The following is a 27,577-nucleotide window of genomic DNA, read 5'->3' on the forward strand; positions in this document are numbered from 1 at the left end:
AGCCATCAGCTTTCCCAGAATAGAAATCCATAACCATCTCCCCTAGGATTTGAATTTTGTCTGCAAGTTCCTTCAGTATGATATGAGCAGTCATAAAATACTGTGTATTCAGAACGAATTTTATCTTAAAATACTGAACTTAGTTCATCAACACCAGCCTGTACCTCCATTCTCCGCTGAATTTCTTCATGCTCATTCCCATGTTCTCTATACTGTGCCAGAATACCTCCAGCTACTTCTTCCTATCTCCACTCTAACTGTTCTCACCCATCCCTGTTCCTCAGCATAGGGAGCCATACACTTGTTTTTAATTCTGTGTGGAAAATTGTATTGTTCAAGTTGTGGCAGCTTGCACAGGAATCTGTCCTCCTTCCCCTCTGCCCTTTCTAAAGGCAGCTGTGGAGAAGCTCCTTTTTTAACCCCTTTGGCCAGCTTCTGACTGTTACCCTGTGTGTATAACACACATACAATTACAGTACTTCTTGGATACTCCACAATGCCATAAAATGTAGGACAATTCAATTTAAGAATCTTCTAAATTTCTGTGATTCTGTAGCTTTGCTATACACAAGTTTCCTAAAATGAAACAACCCATTGACTTTCAGTCTCATGAGGCCTTTCAACTCCCTTGCTCTCCGTGTGAGTTAAGTGCTACTTAAGGAAGGGTTCATCTGTGCTGAAAGCAGATATCAGTCCATACACACTGTTGCTTTGTGCACTGAGGCCAAGCTGTGGTGAAGGCAGCCCAGTTGAAGCAGAAATATGAAGCTGTGGACATTTGTTTAACTAATGATATATCTGGGTTCTGTGAAACCAGATTCAGCCTTGCAGCTGCTGAAGGTGTGTTGAAACTTTATTTAATGATACTCTTTCGTAACCTTCAGTCAGGGATTAGTTGCCCCTTAGCTGGTAGAAGAGTGAATAGCATGCAGGATGAAAAGCGGCATTGGTTAATGGGTCCTGTGAAGCAGGTCTTGCTGTGTTTCAGAAATTTGCACGTTTTTCTGCTCTATTTGTAGGTGTTCTGTTTCTTACGTCAAACGTGACTGACGTTGAACATTATTCTTTGCTTTGAGTTTGCCCTAAAAGACTTTCATGACAATTGTGCTTTCTCTTTTATCCTTTTTTTTTTTAAAAAAAAAAATTTTATTTATCATATATCTTGCTGTTACCACTCCTGGGAAATGCTTTTTTAGGGCATGTTGAGTTGATGTCCCCAAAGACCAGAACATCATCCATGTTGAGTTCGAACATTGCACTGCTTTCCTTCAACATGATTGTTTTGTTTGAAACTAGGAAAGAAAACAATATAAAGATTTGCTTTGTAAGCCTCAGACATGCAAATGTTTGTGTGTTTGCTTTACCTTAAGCCTATGGACAGTGTTTGAGATTCTAACTTATTAAATATGTACTTCATAGTAAATGATAATTCATAAAACTCTGGTTTATGTGATAGAATAGCTCCTGCAATTTGTTTGGCCTAATTCTAGGTTGAACTCACCATTACATGTAAGTGGTTAAACAGAGGAGAGTTGTTATATGTAAGATTTAATTTTACAGGAATTCAAAATTGTTATGTGATTCTTATATGCAATGTAGATGTTTTGTGGTTAGAGAGTGTCTACAGGGCTTCCTCATAGCATGCATTCTTTTGATTATTAATGTCTTTAGAAGTAGGTAGGAAGAATTGCTTCCCATGGCGTCAAATACATTCCTTCCTGAAGAAGGGTGGATACCAGGGGGAGCTGTTTGGAGGGTGGAGGTGACTGTGCAGGTGCTTTAGTTGAGGAAGAGCAAACAGTTCTGTGTAAAGCTAACAGAATATTTGCCAGTATAGCTGTTCAACATTTGGAACAACTGGAACAAAGAGGTGTGTGTTATGAATAAAAAAGCAAAGTCAAAGTAGATATTTAGAGAAAGGAGAAGTGCAATCACACTAATCTCTTTGATAGCTCCTGCTAACTGGCAAACGCTAAAGGCAGCAGAGGCTTCCATGGTGGCATGGTGTTGGCGTTTTTAGAATGAAAGAAGTTCTTTTACTTCAATACTGGATCTGTATGTTGTCATGAAACAAATAGGAAAAAGAAATGAAAACTTCAGATTTGTCATAGAAATGTATTATACAAGGGATTGCTTCCCTCAAAATTTTATTTTCAGTTACAAAATAGGTATTTGTGTAAATTTCCTAGGGTCCTGGAGCACTTGAGTAGTGCTTGTGTAATTAGACACCAATATATTATTCCAGCAATGTTCTCTTCCCCTGGAAGACTTCCACTCAGGATCTTTTGTATTAGGTAAAAATATCCTGAATTCTAGTTTAGCAGCAAATTATTATTACTGGATATTAGCTTTTTGTATCTACACTTGCCCGTGTTGACTTAAGCTCTTCTGAGATGAGATAACTAGCCTGTGTGTATGTTGCCTTTGCTGCATACAGTATTTTGGAGCACTATATGTGGCACGTCTTCCCATCAGACTTCTCTGGATATTGACAGTTTCCAAACTGTACCAGTTCACAGCAGTTACATAGTTAGTATAATAGCATATTCTTTGGTGTCACAGATAGAGGGATTTTCTTTAACAGCAATGGTATTTCTACATCATAATACAAGATGGAATCTTTTTTACGCAGTAGGGGCTGCACATAGTGACAATTAAGACAGATACTGATGCCATCTTGGCAAAGCTGTTCCAAATGTCTCTTTTTAGGTAAGTGTCCTTAAGGTCTAGGCCCTGTGAAGGGAAGAGGGAAAGAGGGTATGGATGGAAAGACCAAATGTATGGGAGCCCCAGATCAATACAACTTAAAATGTAAAAGCTTTCCAATTTCTTTTCAGATTGTGAACGTGTCACGGTTAGTTGGTATTGATAACCCTGTGGAGCTGATCTATTTTGTGGAGGACCAAGATGGAGAGAGACTCAGTGCTCTGAAGTGCTCAGACCTGATGAACAGAGTTGATATCCAACAGGCTGCAATCATCCTTGGATACCGCATTGAAGGCACCGTTGCACAGCGTAAGTCCTGTCAAATCCACACTGATGTCAGCAAAGAGGAATGGGAAGGGTGACATTAGCTTTGGAGATTCTGGCACTGCACAGCACCCACTGTTGCGATGTTTTGGTCTTGGGATGCTGCAGTTTTGACGTTTCTGAGGAGATAAATTTTAGCAGTCTTGCAGTGAGCTGTGTGGTGATGCTTTTGCTTCTTGAAGACTCTGCTGAGCTTGGAATTGCAACAGGGTCCTTAAGTGCAAGCCTCACTGCATTCGCTTTAGTGCTTGTGCTAGAATAATACTGTGCTAACTAGATACCTTCTTGCTATTTTCATCTCTTTCTGCTAGTCCAATATTTCTTTACAGCTTATCTTGCTCAGGAGCTTGCACAAAACCCATGGTTGTGGGATGGGAGGACGTCAGTGTGAAATGGGTGTTTCCTTTAGCTTGACTGGATTATCATTTCTGTGAGTGAAAGATGTAGGCTAATGCTAGTTGGAGCATTTTGAAGGGTATAAGCAAAATTAAATAGTTATTTCCTCCACTGAATATGATTGACCTTATTTTATGTGTTTGTCCACCAGTAATATATGACAAATGTGATCTTTTAATAATATACAAGTAATGTGATCTTTTACTAGATACACATCAGAATAAATATGACGGGTCATACAAGTCATATAATGAATTTATTCAGGGAGCATGATACAGAAATAATTTGCAGTAAGAACCAAGACAGAAGACCTACTCAAAATTCCATGTTATGATTAGGAAAGAAACTTGGAAGTATTTTAAAACAGTAACAGACATGTATATGATCTGCAAAATACCTCATTGATATGAATGCTTAATTACCTTTTCTGTTTTCTGTGCAATATGGAGGCATGAGTTGCATTGTACCACAGGGTATTTTGCCAATAAAACAGGCGTGTGTCTGTTTTTTAAATTCTCTACAGAAAGAAAAGAAAGAAAATAGTAACAATTGCACCATCTGGATGTGTCTAAACTTTGTGCCTCATGGGTTAAAGATAGGTCAGTAGCTCATATACATCTGCTTAGTATCTGTTAATGGACTGTAATATTGGTTAGACAGAAATGCAAAAAGTTGCAAGAATAAATTCACTTTACAAAAATCTGTCGAACAAACTTCATGAAGTGTTTATAGCATATTCTGCATGTTGAAACTTGTTATCTTTGACACGTCATTAGCAAGTTCCTTTAAGAGTATAGAATAGAAATTTATTAAATGCTTCTTGTTGGAAGAAACTAGATAAAAACCCATTATTTTTATAACAAAATGTAAGGTCATAAATGAGCTGTCAGATGTATAAAATACAAGAATTATATTCCTTTAATCTCTAGGTTCATCATTAGAACGGCTGTTAATAAAATGATATACAAATATAAGATTGCATAGAAATATTCTTTTTAACTTGAAAACATCATTTGAAGAAAGTGCATCACTTTGACTAGAAATTTATTACTGCTGTGGTTTTTAGTCCCACATGTAACCACTATGCAAAATAGAGCAAACAAAAGTTTTGTTGATTCTTCCTCTTTACTTTTTACAAGTATGACTGGTTTGATTACACATTCCAGTAGTTTTGTCTTCTGTTTGGGGCTAAGGGATCTCACCCACTGACAATGAAACAGAGAACAGAAAAAAAGTAATAAAAAATGTGGAACTATACACCTTGGGGAGGAGGGTCTTACTGACTTCAAATTCACTGTGATTATTGATGGGGAAGGTAAAAAAAAGATATAATGTATACTTAAAGAGAAGAGGCAGCTGATAAAGCTGGAAACAGGCAATAATGTTGGAAAGTTGGTAAGTAATTTTTCTGGACCGATTTGACTGTGTCAGCTCAGTTTTGAGTTAGAGAATGATGTGGCAGAAGTGTATTTTCATTAGTATTTTAAGCACAGGTCTTAAGAAGGTAGGCCAGGACAATCGATACCTACCCCATGCTTCCTGAGCATGACATACATTAACTTATAAGTGGTATGACATTTCCTGTGATGTGCAGCTGGTTTCTGATAAATTCCTTAACTAGCATTTGCAAGAAGATAAAAATACGTAACCTTGAACTGTCCTCAGTTTAAAATACATAACCACATAAATATTGCTGTCTTCCTTTTAACTTCACAGCTGTGGAGAAGATGAAGGAGTCCGCCTCGGAGTCACAGAATAGCAACCTATGGATTATTGTTGGTGTGGCAGTCCCAGTTGCTGTGGTGCTCCTGATTGTTATTATTTTATACTGGAAACTTTGTCGAACAGACAAACTGGAGTTTCAGCCAGACACGATAAGCAACATTCAGCAGCGACAGAAGGTAAAAGGGGAAGCTGTGCTGAGAGGAACTTGAGTATTCTAAGCATAAGCAAATGTGAGAGTCTAGGGAACACCTAGCATCCTTAAATAGCATGTGGAAACACAGTTTCAGAGCCTTCCAGTTTAAAAAAAAAAGAAAAAGGAAAGAAGTCAAGAATGCCATAGTGTTTTATTTGTTCTCCTAGGTATATGATACTGCATTAGATAGATACATCCTTCAGAAATGTGGGCACTGAGGCTGAAAGGAACCTTTCTTTATCACTTCATTTCAAGGCTTTGGCTAGGACTGAATAAGAGGAGTGTTGAATCACTGACCTTGTTTTCTGCAGAGGGCAGAATTTTTCTTTGGAGAGCTTCTGATAAACTATTTTGACAGCTAAACCGCACCATTTGTTATACCTCATGCTGGAACTAGAATTTGCTAGAGCCTATCATTGCTGCTCCGCATTCTGCTGGGGCTCTCGTGTCGCCATTGTGAAAGCCTGTTGCAGGACTAGAACTTCAATTAGTGGATCTGCATGAGACTGCATGGGTGAGTGTGCTGGCCAGAGTGTTGGAGGACTGGGTTAGGATGGTGAGAAATTCAGTAGTTTGTCATTTTCCTCCCCAAGACTGTAAATTAAAAAATACGCGATCCATCATTTTCACAAAGGATGTATTCAGTAAAAAGAATGGAAAAGCGCCCAAAGGGTTACAAATCCTACTTTTCCTTTTTACAGCTGAAGAGAACTGGTCTGTGTGTCAGAAATGCTTATTACTGACTATACCTTCAGAGGCATTATTAAAGGCAAAATAATCTGCCTGCGCTAATCCTGTGATACTGTAGTTATGTTCTTGTACTGTCACCTCGTGTTCAGTCATACAGTTTTCTCTGTAACAAACCTTGTCTGTACACCATGCTCTCTTTCAGGATAATTAATGATGTGAAAGATGAGAGAAGCAGAAAGCGGTTGCACTTCCAAAGCAGTCAGAACAAATCAATAGTAACTTCCACTTGTCTTGCCACTGCAGATTGAGTGTTCAGAATCAAGGTCGGCAACAAGTGGTACCCTTTGATGAACTTCACCCCCTGGTACCTTGTTTCACCTGTGCTGTGGTAGTACGTAACGCAGATTTTGATTGAAGAAGTTCCCCACAGTAGTGTCAGCTAATTTGAGAAGGGTCGTACAAAAAAGGCAAGAGAGGATCATTACCCTTGGTACACTATTTCAATCACGTACCTTTTCGGTACTGTTCTGCTGTTGCAAGCTTTTTGGAAGAAAGCAGTTGGGTTGGGTTGACTGTAATGCCAGAAACATCTTTCATAGTTTTACTTTCTTTTGGGAAAACAGCTTAGTTGTTTTTCTGCACTGCTTCCACAGTATTCTTCATCTTAATCATTCATGAGCTGAATCCTTGAGCTTGTTTGTATTCAGGTCTCATTTCAGTTCACTAGGGAGTCTGTCACTTTGCCTTCTTCAGGGAAGTCACTGTAAGCAAACTAGAAAGAACCGGTAAGGCCATCTAGTCTGATCCTTGCGCCCATGGATGGCTCATACTTTAATACTAAATGAGGTAAAGCAATGAAAAGTGTCTTAAATTTTTATCACTTAGCACATCAAACAACTGGCAGAATCTACTTTGAAAACTATTTTCCTCCTTTGCCCAAGATCCAGAAGAAAAATAGTATTCTGGCTTCCTTAGTTGCAGGCTGTCTTTGGGATTTCTTCATGTCTTCAGACAGTGGCTTGGAATTACAGGTCAGAGTAGGGCACTGAAGACCCCCAGACAGTCACAACAGTGTACAAATGATTAGGGGTATTTGGTCTGGTCCTGTCCTTTAAAATTGTTTGTGGTTTTTATACTTTTTATCCAGCAAATGCAAAGAAATGATCAAAGGAGTGAATCATGTGGTTGGGGATTTAGGTCTATAAATAAACTCAGTTTAAAAATGGATTCTGGGTCCCCCTTTCTCACCTTACCCACAATAATTTCCATTCCCTCTTTACAGAGCTTGACTATGGTACCAAAGGAAAGGGAAGGCCTGCACTGCATCTGTAAATGGAAGAATATTTAGGTTAAAGATCTCAGTTTTTCTTTTGGAATCAATATTTCATTGGTAAAAACCATAAAGATGCATTTATAGTGCTAGCTCTTCTCACTTCCATTAATCTTTTAAAAAAAAAGTTTTAATGTAAATATAGAAATGGAATATATAAATATCAAAGTATTTCATTAACATATGCATGGCATATCCATACTGGAAATAGGAAACTATTCTTTTCAACCATCTGATAAGTCTACAGTGTGTTTTGCACTTGAAAATGTGTGTTGGTTAGAAGATAAGAAACTGAGACACCCTTTTCTTGTTCAGATGAAATAGGGTATCATACTGCACTGGTGGATCTCAGAGGTATCACCAGTCTTTTTTCAGTGTGTTTAATTAGCCATTTTAGCATAGCAGATCAGTGGGCAGCATAATAATCTGTTAGACTTCACAGTAGCAGCTGATAGCAAATTATGTCACCTGTGACTTAAAAGCCTGGAACAAGGTTGGGAGTGGGGTCAGGGGAAAGTCTGTTTGCTTCACACTACGGAGGAAAGACTTGGCCACTTAAAGGCTGGTTCCTTCAGATGTCAAGAGAGAGAGAGAGAACCTCAGTAAATGTACAGTGATGCAGATTACCTGAGTAAAACATAAATTTTGCAGGAGCTTTTTATTCTCAGTTTAGAGTCTCTTTTACAAATTTTCGTTCTTTTCTTCAGAGAGATGCTTTAAAGACCCTACAAATTTTCCTGGATTTTATAGTCCCGTGTGTCATTCTAGTACCATGTTTTCTTTTGTCCTTCTTTTCACTTAATCACTTAATTCTGGTTTTAAACTCCTGCTATTTCCTGAAATATTTTGGTATGCACTCAGACAATATAATTATTTAAGTTTTAATTTTAATCTTCTATATGTAAAGGTTCACTTTAGAGAGTAGGTATAATTTCTGTGTTCCTATGGGCACCATTAAAAGTAAGTCATAAGCTGCTTACCCTCACAGTCTATCTTCTGCTGAAGGAAACCAGTACTGTTATCTGTTGGTAATAAGACCCTACATGCCTTTTGGTGTGCCCCGAGGGTATGGCCTCCCGGGTACACCTCAGTGAGGTAAAGATCACCAGGTAGTTGCGTTACACAACAATTCAGTTAGACTGGCCAGCATATCATGCTAGCACAGCTAACCTGCTTTGGTCCCTCTGTGGACACCCCTTTAGAATATTTGGGTCACGGTCCCTCAGTTGTGACAGTCAATAATAGCATATTTCCCACTTCAGCAGGCATAGCTGTGTTAAAAAATATTCAGATCCTGCCATGACAAACCCATAGAAGTACCCAAGATTGCATCTATATTTATGTGCCATAGCAGCCCTGAAGCCGGGCCTGAGTCCAGATTTGCTGTTTAACCCCACCCTCAAGGCCAGGTCACTCTCAGAGGTAATATAGATAATAGCAAAGATAATGTTTCTTCTAAGATGACAACATGGGCAGGGTGTTCAGCGAAGGCCTGTTCTGCAGATTGGATGTACCATGCCGCTCTACCAGTTTCTGTTCTTTCCATCTGGCCACCTGGTTTCATCAGAGGGTCAGTGTCTTGCAGAGAGGATGGCATAAGGGTCCTTAAAGAGACTAATGATGTTATCTTCTGCAAAGAATATAGAGAGAGTCTGAACTCTAACAATACTAAGGGATGTTTTACTTCTGGAGAATCTCAGAAGTCTGCTACTTCAGTGAATATAAACATAAATGCACAGGAAAGAAAACTTTCGAGGGAACTGATGCTAGCAAAACCAGCTTTGAAGATAAAGTAATTTAGAAAAAAATAGATCGTGAAGAGACTCTTGATTAACTAATCTATCCGTCTGCCTGAAAGCAGGATTAATACCTGAAAAATGTTAGGTTACCTTTTTAATTCTGGAGATTAGATGGGAAAACATGCTTAGATGAAAGTTCTTTGGACCCTTTTTAAACTGGGAGTTAAGGAAGCAGGTCAGAGCAGTGAATTTCTATGCAAGATTCGTTGGTCTGTGCAAGGATAATTCTTTTCAAGAGATGGAACTAAGATATTTAAAGGGCACATCAAGTATTCATGACTTGTTCTGTAAGCCATAGCATCCTACTGGAAATTCACCTTGATGTGATCTGGGTTGTTGCACTGGATAAAGATGGCTTTGCCTTTGGAAATAAAAAAATGTGTAAGTGGCATTTTTAAATTACAGGATTTTCTCTCTTGCCATTGCCTATATCTGCAACAACATTGTCCCAACCTGAGCTTTTTTCCTTGCAAAGAAGCTGTGCCTTTTGCAGACAATTGAATTTTTACTATGGGTTATTTTTCTTCTTCATGAAAAAATGGATAAATGTCTTTAATGCCCAAACCATCATTGTGCTCTGTACTGGACTGCTGATACTTTTGTGCGTAAACATAGTCAGCCCCTTTTCCCCAGAGAGAAGGAAAAAACCCAATGATTCTACGTATTATCTCTAACGGAAACAGAGTTGGCGGTATTGTTTCTTTCTCTATGGTCATCCAAAAATTAAAATGGAACCTGGTTCACTAGAGATTTTGCTTTCCCTGCTGTATACAAGTGTTTAAAGAACAAAGTCAAATCCTGTGGTAGGATTTTTCAGAGGTATTTTTAGCTGTACAGCTGTATTCAGGGAAAGGCTCACTGCCCTGATGACAAGAATCGGACACCTGTGGACAAGCTCATTGACAGTTTATTTAGGTAGTCTTGGATGTTCTTCTGTAAATGCTGGGTATGCTGAAGTCATTGTCTTTGCAGTGCTAACTTTGAGTGGCTTGTTTAGTTCCTAGTTTTTCCAGGGGCACATCCTAAAACCCTAGTGTGGGAAAAAGCCTACTTCTCCAGCCAGAAGTCCCTCCTATCTGGAGCCCTCTGCATGCCACTATGGTTCTTGAAGGCTGAACATGTCTCTCAAGCTCAGTGTCCCTTCTGTGTGTTTATGTGTGGGAGAGGTGGGGTGGGTCAGTCACCATGGAGCCCTGGACAGAGCAGTACAGTACTGCACCTTCTCCTTGAGCGGTAGCACAGATAGTGCCAGAGCTGGAGGGCTGCCAGTTTGCATCGTGTGCCAGCAAACCTCAGCTAATGTGTAGTCACCTGAGGACCGTTACCAGCCCTTGCGTGTCTGCTCTAATCTGTGCTGCTTCTGACAGCCAGCCAGACCTCCATGTGTCTATCACGGTTACGGGTAATGAGTCATGTGTTCTGTGAGATGTCTGAGAGGCGCTTGTGTGGATTTTTATTTTTCTCCCCAAGCAGGGATATTTGCTATCAGAATCTCATGTGTCAGGTGTAACTTTACACTTCTGAATTGAGAATTTTGCTTATTATTGTGTATTCAGTAGACTACCTCTTCGATGTTCCCAGGATCAAAGAACCCAGCCCTGCTGGAGGCTAAATACTAGGTTTCTGCTCCTGATAAAAAAAATTCTTGTGATATTTTGACATCCTGTAATGCTTTTGTTCATCTGTATAATGTCAATGCAACAGCTTCACATTGCAGAATAATTCCAGTCAAAAGAGACTCATGTTAAGAAAGGCAGCTGACACCAGTCTTAGAAAAACTACTTGAAAACTGACATGAGTTTCTGCAAAAGATTTGTGTCTGTGCCTACTGTTTGCATAACAAATATCATTCATGCCTAATAGCAACCTTGACTAACTATCCGAAATGTTGTCTTTTTGGAATTGGCATACAGGTTTTGCGTCGGAGTCAATAACTGTATTCTAACAAGGAACACAGTATTCAACATCTTAATTACTTCTCAACAGTACATTTCTCTGATGGCAATTTCTCTGCAAGAGCTCTTTTGTAGGAATTCTTCTTCTGTAATGAGGATTAACTACTCACAAATTGTAGAAATAAAATACCACACTTAGATATACTGTTTATACCAATAGATATAAAAAGTAAAATGTCTCCATCTGCTTTGTTACAGACATTTGAGTAGATGTCTTGAGGTCAGACCAAAAGGCCAGCTAGCTCAGGTGCCAAAAGCAAAAACCTTGTAGAAGGGGAGAAGAACAGGCCAAGCACATGTGATGCTTTGCCTTGAGTAACTCTTCAGGTTCTTTCTCTAGAAGTGATGATATTTAGCAACCCTCAACAGATTTCTCTTCCATGAACTTGTCTGGTCCTTCTAAACCCATCTGAGCTTCTGACGGGGATTTCCACAGCATGTTATATGAAGAACCACATCATCTTGTTTCATCTTGCTTTTATCCTGCCACCTCTTTGTTTTCTGTGATGCCCTCTAGTCCTTAGAGAGGACAATAAACAGCTGATTCCTAGGCACTTGCTCCTTGACAATCATGACTTTACAGATCTCTGTCATATTCCCATCTCCATCATATCTTTTTCCGGAGTTGTCCCAGTTTCCTTATCACTTCATTTGAACTGGCCTTTGAACCACTAGCCTTTGAAATGGCTGAACATTTTCTATTTCTTTTCCATACTTTTTGAGAGGAGGACAGTAGAGCTGAATATGCTACTCAAAATGTAGGTGGATTTCTAGAGCCATGTTTATATAGGGGCTGCTCTTGAAAATGAGTTAAACAAAAAGAATCCATTTTCAAAATACGGATGAACTTTATACCATCCTAAACATAATAGACCACAGAGATTAGATTAATACTGGGGAAATAAATTCTGTCTTTCCTAAAAAAAGATGATAGTTTGCTGTAGAATTTAGCTATTCTGGGAACAAGGAAATGGGCCAATATCAACTCATTGTTGCCTAAGGTTTTAATGTTGCTGCTCACGTGTAGCTTCATTCCAGCAAGCAGATTATTTCTGCAGTATATGTGAATGCACTTTCTGTGTGCATTAAACCCTTTTTAGATATATAAATATGTTTGAGTCACTGAGTCCAACAAAATACCAGCACAAAAGTAAATGAAAACTGCTGACCTACGCTCTATCTTAAGTCTGTTAGCACTTTTCTCATTATTTGTGGAGAGGAAGTGTTTCTGGACTATGTTGTGTATGTGCTGTGTCCAGATGGTGAGAGCCAGGTTATGAATGTATTCTTTTGCTTCACAAGTTGAGAAAAGAGTTTCCTTAATTTATAATTTTTTTGATGTGTAGTGCTACCTCTCTTAGAGGTTGCAGTTGATGTCGGAGTTGTGTACGTGGCCTTGGAGGAGTAATTATTTGACGTGATTTATAGACAAAAGACTGGTGAAAATGAGACACAGCAGTGACCTATCTATCCTATAAAGTTGGTGATCTTTTTCTAACTTACTCCTGACACTTTCATCCAACCAGCGTGCAAAGGAGCCTCACCAAACCATGATTAAGGTGGTATCCACCCTGTGGCATTTCTGCCCGAGAAGAAAGGCTGAAACTGATTCAGACACAAAATTCTGCCTGTTATAGCAGTTATCTCAGCAGCCTGTGGGCATATATGTACTCAAGAGTTATGGGCTTTCAACAACATGATCCCTCTTGTATTTTGTGAAATTTACTGAGCTGTCATGGTAATATTAGTGTGGCAGAAGAAATGCACAAAGGAGAAGAAGAGGGATGATGAAAATCTGCGAGAAGAATCTGTCTTAAGAAAATATTTCAGAACAGGTGTCTAGAGAATTTCAGGCTTTATAAAGTTTTGTAAGTTTGGGGGTTTCTTTATTTGTTTTTAATCCTACTCTAGGAGAAAAATTCCTGAGGTGGTATGTTTTGTGGGATTCCTGCTTTACTTACTGTTTGTATGGTGGTGAGCAGTAAACCACAGTTTTGACTTTTCAGAGGAGGGAAGGAGGACCAGAGGCTGTACACTAGCTTGTTCTGGTTTTCCATGCCAGCACTGGCTATACCATGTGCTACTTCTCCCTGACGGTTGTGGAAACCCGTGCAACTATGAGTATGTTTCTTCTCCACATGTTTGCTCAACTGCTTTACCTATTGCCGGTAATGGTGATAGCTGACAAAAGCGCTGTTGCGATGACGAATGTGAGCCGTAATTTGTATAAAGAGGTACTTGGTCTGAGATGAGAAAATGGGCAGCGTTTTGTATGTACAACCCCTTTTTTGGCTCTCAGATCTCAAAATCCTGCTTCTTTTTGAGATGGGGCTTGCCATAGAGGATACGGGCTGTAACACCTCTGTAATGGAACAATGATGACATCCCACCTAAGAGGCAACATAGTGAACTGCCATTACACATACATTTATTTTTACATATACATGGTTATCAAGTGAAGGTATTTAAATTGAAATGGAGACCTTTTTTGTTTTGGTGCTTAAAAACATTTCCTAAACCAGCAGCTGTGGGGGATCCCTCTGCACATTTCTTAGTGATGCTTAGTGGTTTTTTTCTAAAGTAACCCAGGAAGGAGTTTGTGCTTATGGCACAAGCTGGTTGCATCATATCCCATTTCATAGGGAAATGGTGTCAATGGCACAAAAAGTCCTTGAGAAATACAAATGGGTGTGTTTTCAGTATTTTGAGGAGGCTGTGGAGACAGGATATGGTTTTTTCATCAACAAAGGTTTCTTGTGTCTTAACTCAGATATGCATTATTGTTGTTAAATCACATGTATAATTTGGATGCATACTTCATAGGCAGTCCCTGGCTATGATCCTAAAGGGTTTTATGTTAAAGGAGATCAATGTAAACAAAAAATCAAAGGGTATACTTATGTGCATAAGGGGTAGGAATGATATTTAGAAGAATGAGCTGAATAGGAAAATAAGATTGAGAAAGGTGAACATGCCTCAGTACTTCTAAATTCTTGTTTATTGGTAGGTGTGTTTTAGATATCTCATAGAACAGTCACTGCAAACAATGTGGATGAATGATCCTTGTGGGAGAAAGAAGTAGGTAACGTCTTGAATGGGATAGTAGAAGCACGATGAAAAAATGAGTTAAAACTAGTAAGACCGTAGCAAGCACACTAGCAGCTGCAAATAATTGTCTGTACTGGTGCAGCATTAGACTAATGCAGTTGATTCACACTACCTTATGCTATGGTGCCCTGAGAACACGGATAAGGGTTTGGTGGTGTGAATCTGCGATTGTGGAAGGCACTTTGCGATGTTTAATAGCTTTAAACCATCCTAAATCAGACTGACTTATGTCTTCAACCCACATTAATTTTAAGAACACTGATTCTCATTGCCTTGCTGAGTTTAAACTAGTAGACTTGAAAATTATTTTTTCTTCTGTAAAGTTTCTTTAACCTGTCATTTTTGTAGCATTCCGTGTGCTAGCATGTTAGTAGGGTCGTAAGTCAACAGGACTTCTTTACAGGGATTCCTGTCCTGTTCATAGATTTATGTTCTGACACTAAAATACTATTTTTGAAATCATGCTTAGCTTCTTTGTTTCCTTAGAAATGTATTTTAACAGCCTCTGCTCAATGCATCTATCTCTAAAAGGAAGAAGGCAAGACTGTGGTATAAAATCAATAGAAAATTGTCTTATTACATAATTCTTCATATTATGTCCAAATTCAAATGCCATTTGTAGGAGCTACAGGAAGAATACTGAGTAAGTGTATTTCTTCTTTTCTGCTTTCTGCTGAAATTACTCACTGACCTGTGTGTGCAGTATTTGCTTTCTTGAGAAAACACATTGTTGACATTCCTGGTGTGTCTCTGCATCTAGCAAAACAATATATTGGCAACCATGTTATATTTCTGTGACTTGAACAGTACTGAAACTATTAGCTGCTTTCATGGAATAAGTCTTGACCGAGGTGCACAGGCTTTGTAAGTTTCTGCAGAAATTATTTGATTTTTCTACAAATTGAGCTTCAAATACTTTTTTTCTCCCATTCAGTATGTAACAGTAGAATTAAAGCACTGTCTTGACTTACCAATTTGAAATCATCTTTCCCTTAGATTTCAGCAGGTTCTGCATCTGTATAATATAATGTTTTACGAATATGGTAGTTCAGACACGTTCATTTTGGTGTTAAGCTTCAGAGTAGTTTATCTTTTCCCTTTCACAAATAGATAAAGATAAAACAAATGAAAACCTTCTCTAACAACTTAGATTTGAAACAAGAAATCTTTGCCAGTACTGATTTTGTGCAGTCTTAGGTAAAGGCACTTGAGGCTGATGAAAAGAGGCTTAGTTTCAGCACCTGAACAGCTAGTGGTATCAGCACAAATGTGCTCTTAAAAAGTGATTTTTTCCTTGGTCGTGGTTAATTTATGAGTAGGAGATGGCTGATCCACACATAGTATTCTGACTACCTGTCATCAGATGAGTAGAGGTCATCCTATCTGTTACACTATATAACTTAATAAAGGAAGAGTGCACACAGAAATTCATAAGAAAACATTGGAAACCTCTTCAGTCTGGAACATCACTAATCATTTGTTCCACTGACTATCAGTGATCTGACCATCTGGTCTTGCAAAAAGCAGAGCTGCATTTCAGTGTCCTTCACTTCAGACACTTTTCACTGAAAATGCAGATTTTGGTTAGTATTGGTTCTCAGTTAAAGTCGTAAAGTTGCCATGGTCTAAGAGGTGAGGTATCAGAAGTGTAGGTTTCTTTTTTTGAGAAAACAAAGTGGGTTTCTGTTGGCATTGCTTCTGCAGTAGTAATCATATTTCTATTTCTCAAATAATGGTTACTATTTTTAATAAGTTGTTTTATCAGTTTTTTTCATTGAAGACCATCTTTTCCTATTCAGACAGGTATCATTTTATATGTATTTTCACATGGTTTTCTATCATGTTTTTTCATGCATATGCACAAACATGCATATACACACATACAGTCCTCTTACTGTTCATATATTTTCTGGAGCTGGTAGTGCCAACTTAAGCTTTTTTAGCAGGAGTTATCTAGAAATGTTATTATTTGGCTGTACAGAACTCTGCAAGATCTGAATCATTCAGGCCAAAGTTTTACAGTCAAGTATCAGTTTCACACTGAATCCTTTTTTAAGATGATAGCAAGAGCTTGTTCTTTTAAAGAACAAGGTTTAGAGAAAATAGAGTGCTCTGTCCAAATTTTAAAAATCATTTTGGAGAAGCTCTGGTGCATATTCTCAGCCTTTGGGGGTACAACGTAGGGGAGGAGAGGAAACAGGACCAGAAGGTTGTTTTGTGTGAGGGAGATGCTCTTGATGAATCTGTGGGGAATTGCCCATTTCTGACAAAGTTTTAAACCTTTGAGAAAATGTTTGCATGGGATTGACAAAGACTTGTTAGAGGTTTACCAGTTAAACTCTCACAGGATTACACCTGTTCTGCGCATATAAGCTCTGTAGAGCTGTCACTTAAAAGCTGAGTTACTATACACAGAGGTGGTTGTGAGGCTGGGTAAAGGAATAAGAAGCAATGAGCCTCAGGCTCTTGGATAGTGTAAACTGGAACTGGCAGCTGGCAGGCAGAGGGGGAGAGGGGCAGGAAGGTGTGATGGAGAGACTGGTTCTGCTTGGCAGGGAAGAGTAAGACCAGATGAGGAGTTTACCTGGCTGCAGCTTTAGGAAAACAGAGCCACAGGTTCTGTGGTGCCTGGGATGAGTGCTTCTTGAAGCCTGGAATGGTGGTACCGGAGACTTGCCAGTCCTTTGTTGCCAGCAAGCATCCATGAAATCCACTGGCAGTCTCCGCCAGTCTAGCTGCAGATGTGCATAGAAGAATACATCCTTTCTCTTCTTATATCCCCTCCTTTCATTATGTGTTTGCCAGCTTCTGCATAAAATGAGATGGGTGTCCTGATTCTACAGTTAACATTCTTATATTCTACCCAACTTCGACTAATAGCAGAAGGCCCAGCCTATGCCAAGGATCCAGCAGGGTGGGAGAGAGCAAGAGGGTTCCTATGGAAGAACTGAATTTATGATTTTGTAACTCAAGACTCTATTGCAGTTCCTATGCATGAGAGGATCTGGTCATGATTGTTCAGACAATCCTAAGTGTGCCATTTCTTAGAGTGTGAGTGCTTGTCTTTGCCATACGAAGCCTTTCGATTCAGCTTCTGGGTGGTCTGTCTGCAGATAAACATTTGTGCGTACATATGCTGTGATGTAGGTACATGTACACATAAATATATCTCTTTCCATAACTGTTTAGATGAAAGGTTATATCAGACTGCAGCTAGGAATAAGACTATCCACAGTTAAAAGATTAAAAAAATCGTATTTTTGCTTGATGCTTTACTCCCCAGAGGGTTTATAAACCCAGTATGCTAGAATTAACGCTAAGGTATGTTGAAATGCATGCTCCAGACATGCAGCTATCTTAATAAAACCATACTAGTCCTTCCAATATAACTAGAATGTTTGTCTCTTCAGTTGTCCTTGCCTACCCCACCCATCACACTATTCAAAAAGCAGTTAGTAACTTTGCAGCTCAAGTCAAGGGTGCTTAGGAAAGGGTAGAGCACCACCAAAATTTTTGTGAAAGAATTGTGCCCAGCACATGGTGAAGACTCTCATCATCTTTGGAGCAAAGGGGACTGGAGGCAATGGAGGGGAATATAGTGAAATAGAGGAAGTGATCATCAGGGATCAGCAGCGGGGCTGTATGGGCATGAGGGTGGAGTATGAAAGGGTTAGAAGATGGGAAACCACTGAAGGGGTTCAAAGGAAGAGTGTGTCACACAGGAACATCTTCAAAGAGAACAGACATCATGTCAAACAGATCAGAGGTGGAGGTGGGGTAACTAAGAGGAGTTTCAGTAATCAAAGTGTTTCAAGCTGGCATGATAATTCTGACAGCAGAAGTGAAAAGTTCTTCCTCAGAAGTATTGGGTGGGGGGAGAAGACGTGGAGTTTTGGGGTGTTTTTTTAAAGCGAGCAAGATCTTGAAGATGTTTCAACTCTGAAGGGGGAAAGTTTCAGGAAGGGTTCACTTAGGTGGCTATGACTCAAAAAATGGAGAAACAGTTATACCTTCACCTGGGCTAGCTCAACAGTGCCTTTTAGAATCAGTGGTTGCAGTCATTTACATAAATTCAATAATTGAATCACCCATAATGCTGAATTGAAGGGACTATTGAAAATCACAAGAAAAATGGAGTATAGTGGAAGACATCAGATCTGTTCAAATAATAAGCTTACTCATTTTGTGAGAAATGAACTCCAAAACTTCAACCATTCAGATGTTGGATTTTACAGGAGAGCTTTTATTGCCATCTACTGGTCTAAATAGGCAGTTTGCTCTACTACAACATCCTTTCTAAGAACCATTTGGAAAATGTTTGCTTACTTAGAAAATATTTTGAAGAGATTGTTTCAGAATATTCCTTAGGCAAGCTTATCTTTGGCATGATATCAGACGAGTCTGTTTGTAGTTAGCTATGTTGGCATGCCAAACTTTATGAAAGGGGGTTCATTTAAGCATCTGGAACCTGACGCACCCATAAACGCACTCCAACACATGCTTCGCTTCGCAGGAAATCAGCTCTAGGAACACACAGAGGGTTTTGTACGTGTGCTGTGCAGTGGGTATGTGTGCATGCACTTTGAAAACTGGAGTTGTCAACATTTCTTTCTACTCTCAGCTTCCAAACTACTTATAATTGAGCGGGACTTGAAGAAAAACTTTCTCTTAATTAGTTCTTCAGAATTTCTAATTACTCCAAAGCCCAAAAAAATCAGCAGGAGAGCTTGAAACTTAGAGGCTTGATTAAATTAGGTCTGAATCAAGTCATTGACAAGGTGAGATTAGCTTTTTTATAAACACAGTTATGAAAATGAAAGGCCCAGTTCTGTGTCTTTCTCAAGCAAGACACCCACTGAATCCATAATCCCTTAATAAGATCTCTAGGATAAGTATCTAATTTCTCTGGATTCCAAAGCCTTTTATATAATTTTCTGTCTATTCAGTATGAAATTCCTAAGAGCCAGATTTTCAGTTCTTTTGTGGAGCCATCCATGCTGGCTGAATAGTCAATGCCAGGCTGCCATATAACTCAGATCTGAGGAATGTTTATCTTTCATCAGATGAACTAGGTGTTTGTGCAAGCACTCCCAGACTCCTGCAGATTTGGGGAGCTCAAAATGAAGAAAATCAGCAGTGACATCATTCAAATTATTTAAATTCACTCATTTTGATGGAAAGAAATGGAAAGATGACCTGGCAGTGGTGACCATTTCAATCAATACATAGGTGTCTACGACCTTGCACCCACAAGTACCCAAAAAGCTCTTCACACAGTGGTTAAATTAGAAGAAATAGCTGGAAAGAATGTGGCAGCAACAGGCTATTTTTTAAACTAGAATTGCTGATTTTGAGTTTTAAACTATGTATCGTATACCAAAGTGAGATGACAGAATCATGGGGGGTTTATTTTTCTTTTCCCTGCAGCTCTCATGCTCGTTCCTGAGACTACCATAGCCTGACCATCCTCCTAGTGACCATTGTTTGCGGATCTTAACCAAAGCCTTTGTATTCATTGTCACTCATGGTTCCTGTTTTTTGTCTTTGTTCTCTCACAGCTACAAGCCCCCAGTGTGAAAGGCTTTGATTTTGCGAAGCAGCATCTGGGCCAGCACAATAAAGATGATGTTCTGATTATCCATGAGCCAGCTCCTTTACCAGGACCTATTAAGGATACTACCCCATCTGAAAACGGAGATGTACCCAGCCCCAAATCCAAGACTTCCTCAAAGCCTTCAAAGACTGTTCGACATAGAGGGAGGTTAGTTCACAGAGATAAACCAAATTGTATTAGATGACAGTTTATTAATGACTGGTGATTACTGTATTTTTAGTGTAATTACAGTGGAAAGAACTGTTCCAGAGCTCTGGGACTTGTGTTTTCTAGTGGGCAGTCAGAGTTACACCTCGCTGCTGACACCTCGCTACTCATTAGTACAAAGTTGTGAAAGTTTAGTATCCATTCTTCTCTTAAAGGCAACATGCCCAGTTAAGAAGGGTATTTAAGACATTACTGGGTTGGCGGGAGTCAAGTCACTGCTTGTTTAGTGGAAGTGTATATTTTTTGATGCCTTCTGTTTGTAGTGATCTCCAGCTACTAAAGCAATGGGTGGTTAAAAGCAAACGAAACCCATTGATGAACAGCAGTGTGTTTCAGTAATATTTATAGTGATCAATATATATATGATAAGTTGAAATTTCCAGAAATAAGCAGTATCTCCAAAATTCTGAGAAGGTGCATGAGTGTTTTTATTTGTGATTATCTGGTTGCTCTCATAGCAAACCAGCTTTGCTCAGGAAAAGGAGTGACAGTTTACAGCTGTGCAAGTGGAGACGTGTCTGTCAACCTTCAGCAGTAATTTCCTAACCTTTTCCAATAATCAAATGATGTGAATGTGTCTTGCTGGAAAGGATTGTGTTTGTAGGATAGGTGCTGTAATGGAGCTATGCAGTAAAGAAGAATCTGTGCATTAAAAAAAAAAAAAAAAAAAAAAAAAGGATAAGTGGGAAGGTAATAGGTGGGAAAAAAATGGAGCCCTGAGGAGTGCTATGATGAGTCACAAACAGCTCCTCCCTGCAGAGCTCCTCTGTGCTCCACTTTCCAGTAATTCTTCTTCCTCTCCCTCCATCTCATATTTTTGCACTCCTTTGTCTCCAGCTCTGCATCCCTTGTGCGTTTACCTATGTACTATTGCGTGATAGGAGAAAAGAAAAGCAACAACCAAGGACAGAGTTGAATGAGCTTAGAAGGAAACGTAACAGTGATTCTGACTGAGCTGTAGGTCTCTGACACAGCTTGGTCCTGTGCTCGGTCTTCTGTGCTTCCTCTAAAGCCCCAGCTGTACTAAGATCTTTGCTTCATCTTCCCTACATGGGCTTCGTACAGCTCAGTTTTCACCTTCCCAGATGCTGAGCCTGTCTTCCTAACTCCCTGCAGGCCTTGCAAGTAGTAGACTACCAGTGGTACAGTGGAAGGTGGGCAAAACTGGAAAATAATGGAAGAAAAATTAGCTAATTCATTTCGGTGTAGCTTAAATAAATTAAAACAAATTAATATAACGACAAGTGTTTCTGTGTTTCTTTTAAAAAGTTCAAAAATGGTCTAAGACACAGATGATACAGGAAGGGGAAGGTGTCTATATTCACATGCGCATAACGATAAGAGAAATTTAAACGAGGCTGTTACTCTTTCATCTAGAATAATTCAGAAAATGAAGCAGGAAAAATTTTCAGAAGCCAACATTTTAATGCTTCCCCTGAAGACAATAATGAATCATTGATCAAATTAGGAACAAAGATATTTCTTTTTTTTAATAACATCTAAATTCAAACGCTTCAAAATGTTTCAAAAGAGAATTTCCCTCCTTTCTCTCATCCTCCCTTAAGAGCAAATCTCCCTTTAGGCTTAGCTATGGAGATGTTACCATCATCTCCCTAACATGCTGACATGCCCATGTCAGCTTGAGATTTAAAACATTTATTCCCTGAGGCAGAAGTTGAAATGTGAAATGATAGCATAGTGTGTTATGTTGGTTTTAGCTGTTTTCTGTTTTGTGAGCAAATACAGAACTCAGTTCATCACAGAGCAATTCAGGACTGTATGTTGCATGCCAGAAAATATAGCGGTGATGTGAGTACACGTTCTGTATCTGTAAAAAACAACAAACAAGAAAAGCAACTGAGTTCAGAAAGCACGGCATCTCTAGGCTCCAGCTGAGAGTTGGATCTGTTGGTTTGGCTTGAGAGGATACAACTGCATATTCCTCAGCACTTAAAAAGAATGACTGATGTTGACTCAGCACTATTTATGTTCCTATAATATACTTAATGATAATTTAGACTGAGGAAAGAGTATGAAGGAATAGAGAGCACAGTTAGGTGAAACAGAGGGTCAGCAGCAGATCTGGAAACAGAACTCCAGCCTTATACTCTGGTGAACCAAGACTAGGGTGATGGAGACGATAGCTCTGCCCACCCTCTCCATCTTAGAAAAGAGATAAAAATGCAATGGTGCAGATGTGTAAGATCATTGAGAACCATTTCTCCTTTTTTCCCTGCTTTTTTTTTAATTGGGGTGTGACTTGTTAGTATTACAGTCCTGCAGAAAAGAAAGACAGAGTTCAATTAACAGTGCATTGCTCAGGGAGGACAAAAAGGGGAGATGAACTTGGAGCACTGCCTGCTGCAAGGAGTAGGTTTAACTTTCAATGAACTTGTCTGGCTGGGTATAGTTATCTTAGTCTGTGTGCTCTAGGCAGGTTGATGTTTAGCCAAGAGCCTCAGTAACTAGTTCAGATATCCATCTAGCCCAAGCAAATCTTGCACTTAACAAGTTAATGCACAGAGACATGCACATTTTCAGTGATTAACTCCCTGCAGGAATAGAATACGAATGTTCACAAGACAAAATGGTCACTAGAGACACTATTACAAAAGCATATGAAAAGACAGACTTTGGTGTCAGCTGGGTGGTGGTGTGTGCCCTGTATTTTTGCTATTTTTATACTATCTGAATAATTTTACAGCTGAAGTATTCTGTTGGGGAAAAATCACAGTATTTCTTTATATTTTTCTGTAATCACCCGCAAAAATTGGGAACAGCAAGACAGTCATTTGTAGGTAACAAATGTCTTTAAGAATCTCATGGCTGCATGGGATAAATACATGGAAGTAGCATTTTTGAATGGCCCTGTGTTTAGACAGGAAAATATTCATATGGACTTACATCGTTAGCAAGAGACCACCATGTTAGCACATCTGAATATTAGACTGGTTACCTGTATGGGTTTCTTATTTCTAATGTAATTAGTTTCTGTCTGTAAAGTAGACTGCTACTTATGAATGCGGAGTTTTTTCTTGAAGTGTATTTTAAAGGAAAGATTAGTTAATAATCTTGTCACATGTGAATCCTGTTGCAGTCAGTTTTCACACACAACAACAGTAACATCATGGCAATGAATATCTAACTATGATAATTTATTATAAATTTCCTTATAAACAGAGGAAAATATTAGCAGTCTTCACAAGATGCTTTAGCACTGGATTCTTTGTGTGTGAGAACAGTGCCCCTTTGCAAACTTATGTTACATGTTGGTTTGTTTGTTTTTTAATGTTTGTGGCAGAGTTTCACCGTCAGATGCTGACTCCACAGCAAGTGAACAATCCAGCGGGAGAGAGACAGGAGAAGAAACTGCAAGACCATCAACTGTTGTGAACGAGGGCAAACCACACAAAGCAGCAAAGAAGGGTTTGTTACTCTTTTTTTTTTTTTGGTGTGTGCACTAGCAGTGCTTTACTCAGGTTGAAGAGTTACTCTAGTGCTGTAACTTTTCTAAACTTATCTTTGGCTGTTAATTTTTCTGGTTTGTGTTGCAGAAGATTTTCTTCCTCTCCTTTTTGGTTTAGTTTCTTCTGTTGAAACTGAAGATCCACACATTTGTTTCATTCCAGCAAGGTTTTGAAACTAATGGCTTAGCAGGAATGAATCTTCCCTCCTTTTCTCTCCCACACATCACTGGCCAACCTCTTTCCATTTAGGCTTAATTGTGCCTCTCTTGGTAGCAATCTTGCAGACAGTTACATGGGCAGTAGAGGTCACAGCAGGACTTGATACAGTGTGGATATATGTCTGTAACTATAATGTCAAAAAAGTGAGATTAAAAAAAAAAGAGACGAGAGAGATAGAAGTTTTACAAATAAGTTCTAATTCAGACATCAAAATACCTTCATGATTGTGCTTTAGAAAGATGAAAATCCAGTGCTAATATGTTAATAACAGTGAAATTTTTTTGTGAAGAACCATCTTCCTTCTAGTCAAAGTGCCATCATCTGTCTTGGAGGTACCATAAGATATATTTCTTTCCTCACTGAAAAATTCATAAAATACTGCAAACACATTTTAATTTTTTAATTGAAAGAGTCTTTTAAATTCTTTTCCTGTTTAAAAGTGTGTGGTTAACTATGCCTACACAGTGTTTTTTCTGAGAGCCTTTTGGGTTTAGGTGGCTTGCTTGTTGCTTGAGGTTTTAGTTACCAGACCTTTGCCTTAAATCACAATAGTCTCCTAGAGAAAATTCTGATACTGAATATTTGGTAAAGGAGTTTGTGATATCCCCATCTGTTCTTAATACACATGGCCTTGATGGCAACAGAAACTGAAAAGAAGAAAATACTGACCACATTGTGAGCAAACTCTTTGGTATATGGAATGGTTTTTTTACATACTCTGAAATACCAGCTGAGATGTAAAGATGACTATGTGCAGTGCCAAGTGAAATTCAGATTATAGCAGACAGTCTTCAGTTTTTGCTTATGTTGAAGAAATGAGATTGAGGAATATGTAAGATAGGTCATTTAAACTGCAAGGTCTTGGGTGGCTAAACAGCAAGTTAAATAATGTATGATTCTTAAACTTTCATAATGTGGACTACTTCTGCAAGACCAAGGGTGATGGAGCAGGCTTTCTTCTGTAACAAATACGTAAGAAAACAAAGCACAGGATCTGCTAATGTGACTAGAAAGTTATACTTCCTAATAATTCAGGAGGCAGTGTATGCTGTATGTACTTTACACAGTTTGCAAAAAGAAGATACTGTACTGATGCTATGTATGTTTTCAGTGCCTTAGGTTTGCTCTGAGGGCCAGAAATCATGCCCAAGTAAATATATAGGAAAACAATTATGCTATGACAGAGCTCATCTTAGGATGGTTTATGAGTTGCTCCTACCTATCTGACTTCAATTCTGTTGCCCTGATTTAGTGCTCACTCATTTCTTACCTGGGAACTTCATTTTTGTCTCTTCATTTTCCATCTGGCTTAAAACTTTATGTAAGGTTTAACATTTCCTTTTGGTGTAGAAGCATTAGGTATTGCTGCATCTGAATTATCTGGCAAAGGCAGCAAGGATGTTGTGTAAAATGTGTGCCTTTTACCGATCATGCCCTTACTGGATCAAATATACCTTTTTTTTTTTTTCCCAGCATTTGGTGCCTCTAGTTTGTAATCATAGGGACTATTTTTAGCATTCAGAAGTGGAGGCACTGTCTGCAGAGAGCTCTCTGTTAAATGGCAGATTCAGCTCCCTTGTAGTGCAGCTGAGGCTCGGCAGTTTGATCCAAGTTCATGCATTTCATTCAAAAGTAAATGCAATCATCTTACTGCTGTGTTTCTTTCCAGTTGCCATTCCAGCTGAATTATTTGTAATAATTACTGTGTTGTCTCTTCTTTTTCCTTTATGTTGTCAGGAACAAACAGAGTGGGTAAGTAACCAGAGCTGGTAGTTGAGTACAAATATGAATAGGGGTGCTGGGGTAGCTGCAATTATATCTTAAGGATGGAAGGATGTGTCTTCTGAGTCTAAAACACCAAAATTGCTTTTGAGCTGTTGAAGTATAAAAAATTCTCAGTAACATAAATTATAGTCATCCAATTTAGGCACATTTTTCTAATTTCCTCCCAATTCTTTCAAATTATTGAGGAAAACATCACTGTGAAAGAAGCAAAACTGAGGCAGCTGTTGGTCCTGAAACTAGCTTCATATAAACAAGTTAGAGAAATTGTTAGAGTTAATATTGCCTGAGACAAACGCAAACTACCTGCAATTTACAAATATTTTATCATGAATTAGTGTTTTTCTGGTCAGGACTGAGACATAGCAAAGGAGGGGCAGGAGAAAGCTGACACTGTCTTTGATAATGCGTACCATATCTAGCGATAATTTAAGGACTGTCCTCTGATAGCAGTTTCCATCTTAAAATAGTAGAGAAGGATGGATATAAGCCTGGCTATGGTGCTTTCTATTGTTGGGTTTGTACAAGTAACTGATGAGTTATCAGCCTCATTCTGGGGATATAATCTACTGGGTTACAAAGAAGCTATGCGAAATTTATCTGAAACTGCATACTCTGGCATGATTCAAGTACCAGTGGATGAGTGGAGCATTCCCATTGCCTTTACCTGATTTTGGATTAGGCTTTATGCACCTTGGTTGCTGTGTCTCTTGTTTTTATTTCAGGAGGGTGCAGGAAGCAATAGCCTTCCTCTATCTCCAACTGTATTGGTTTTCATATGAAATTACAGTTTCCTGCAGAACAATTAATTTTCCTGACATTTCAAATCAATTAGGAGTTTCAACCTAGGGGACAGTGATGAACATTGATCCTGACACCTGACATATATGGACTAGTTGTTTAAACACGTTCTGTCCAGTATTTGAGTATTAATTCCTCTCCATTATTTTTCAGCCTCAGCTGTCTAGTCTGAGATCAAAATTTCATTTATATAGTGCCCTCTGATAGCTTTATAAGGAAGATTTTCTAACCATGGACAATAGTGTAATATAAGAACTTTGAAATGAGAAACTGTTCTTATTCACTCTGTCAAAACATCTAAAGGAACTCATTCATGTGTTGAGTTAGAAACCATTTCTCCTTTTGTTGTATGTGTACAGCATTGTACAGTTCCCAGCTTTCTTATCTACTTTACTTCCATCTCAGTTTGTATTTATAGACACATTCAGTGTATGCACACAGGATTTAAAGGTCAGATGCAGCTTATGGGGGTGTTTTTGTGTTTGTGTGCATCTTTTCTGCAAAAGAGAGTAACATATGATGTTACTGTAGAGCCTTATCAAAATTTGACAGTGGAACTTTTAGACAGTTTTACCAAATGCGTTTAAGAACAGTTTCAGCTGAGAGGCCTCTGTCAAGCACTTGTTTATGTGTGCAAAGGAAAGGTTATGGATGAAATTATAAACATTCAGACTGAATGCTCAGCGTAACTGAACATGCTGGACCTTGCTAAACAAGTAATATGAAAATAACCTTAAAATTTTGTGTTGGAGGTCACTGAGCTTTGAGAACTGCTCTTTGGCTGGAAAGGCTGGAAAAATCACTAATATATGGGGAAAATGGGAAAGCAGAAGTTCAGATTTCCATTGCACTACAGGATCACTGACGGGTTCACACTAACTACTTAATATATCTTGTGCCTCTCTGAGAGGCAATGCTTGCATGCTTGAAAGAAATGCATGAAGATGGGGCTGTGAAAATGGCAAATGGTACAGATCATATAAATAGCTACAGAAGAGAGGTATATTTAATTTAGGCTCTGTATCTTGCAAAACATTTGGGGGACAGAGGTCTTGAGTGGAACTGTTTACTTCCTTTTTAAGGACACTTAGGTAGGAAAGTCACATTTATAAATGATGCATCATTTATAAATGTGTACATTTGACAATGCATTGATCAAGTTTGAGAAATATGAAAAATAAGAATTTTGCTTAGCCTGTGGCCGGAGTGCTTTGCAGCCTAAAAGTAATGTGCTGTGAATATAATAATGTGTACTATTCCA

At 38.8% G+C, this 27,577-nt stretch overlaps 1 protein-coding gene across 3 annotated transcripts in view; it reads left to right on the forward strand.

Annotated features, from left to right (window-relative positions):
* The window catches only part of KIAA1549 (KIAA1549 ortholog), a 154,275-nt gene that overhangs the window by 101,430 nt on the left and 25,268 nt on the right, over nt 1–27,577 (forward strand). For all 3 annotated transcript variants that reach the window (XM_074825970.1, XM_074825972.1, XM_074825971.1), the window contains exons 9-12: nt 2,838–3,015; nt 5,143–5,327; nt 19,785–19,987; nt 23,349–23,473. In XM_074825970.1, coding sequence (XP_074682071.1) covers nt 2,838–3,015; nt 5,143–5,327; nt 19,785–19,987; nt 23,349–23,473 — 691 coding nt within the window. The remainder of the gene's footprint in view (nt 1–2,837; nt 3,016–5,142; nt 5,328–19,784; nt 19,988–23,348; nt 23,474–27,577) is intronic.

This window comes from Strix aluco, chromosome 5 (genome assembly GCF_031877795.1).
Source record: "Strix aluco isolate bStrAlu1 chromosome 5, bStrAlu1.hap1, whole genome shotgun sequence".
In the NCBI taxonomy this organism is placed as follows: domain Eukaryota; kingdom Metazoa; phylum Chordata; class Aves; order Strigiformes; family Strigidae; genus Strix; species Strix aluco.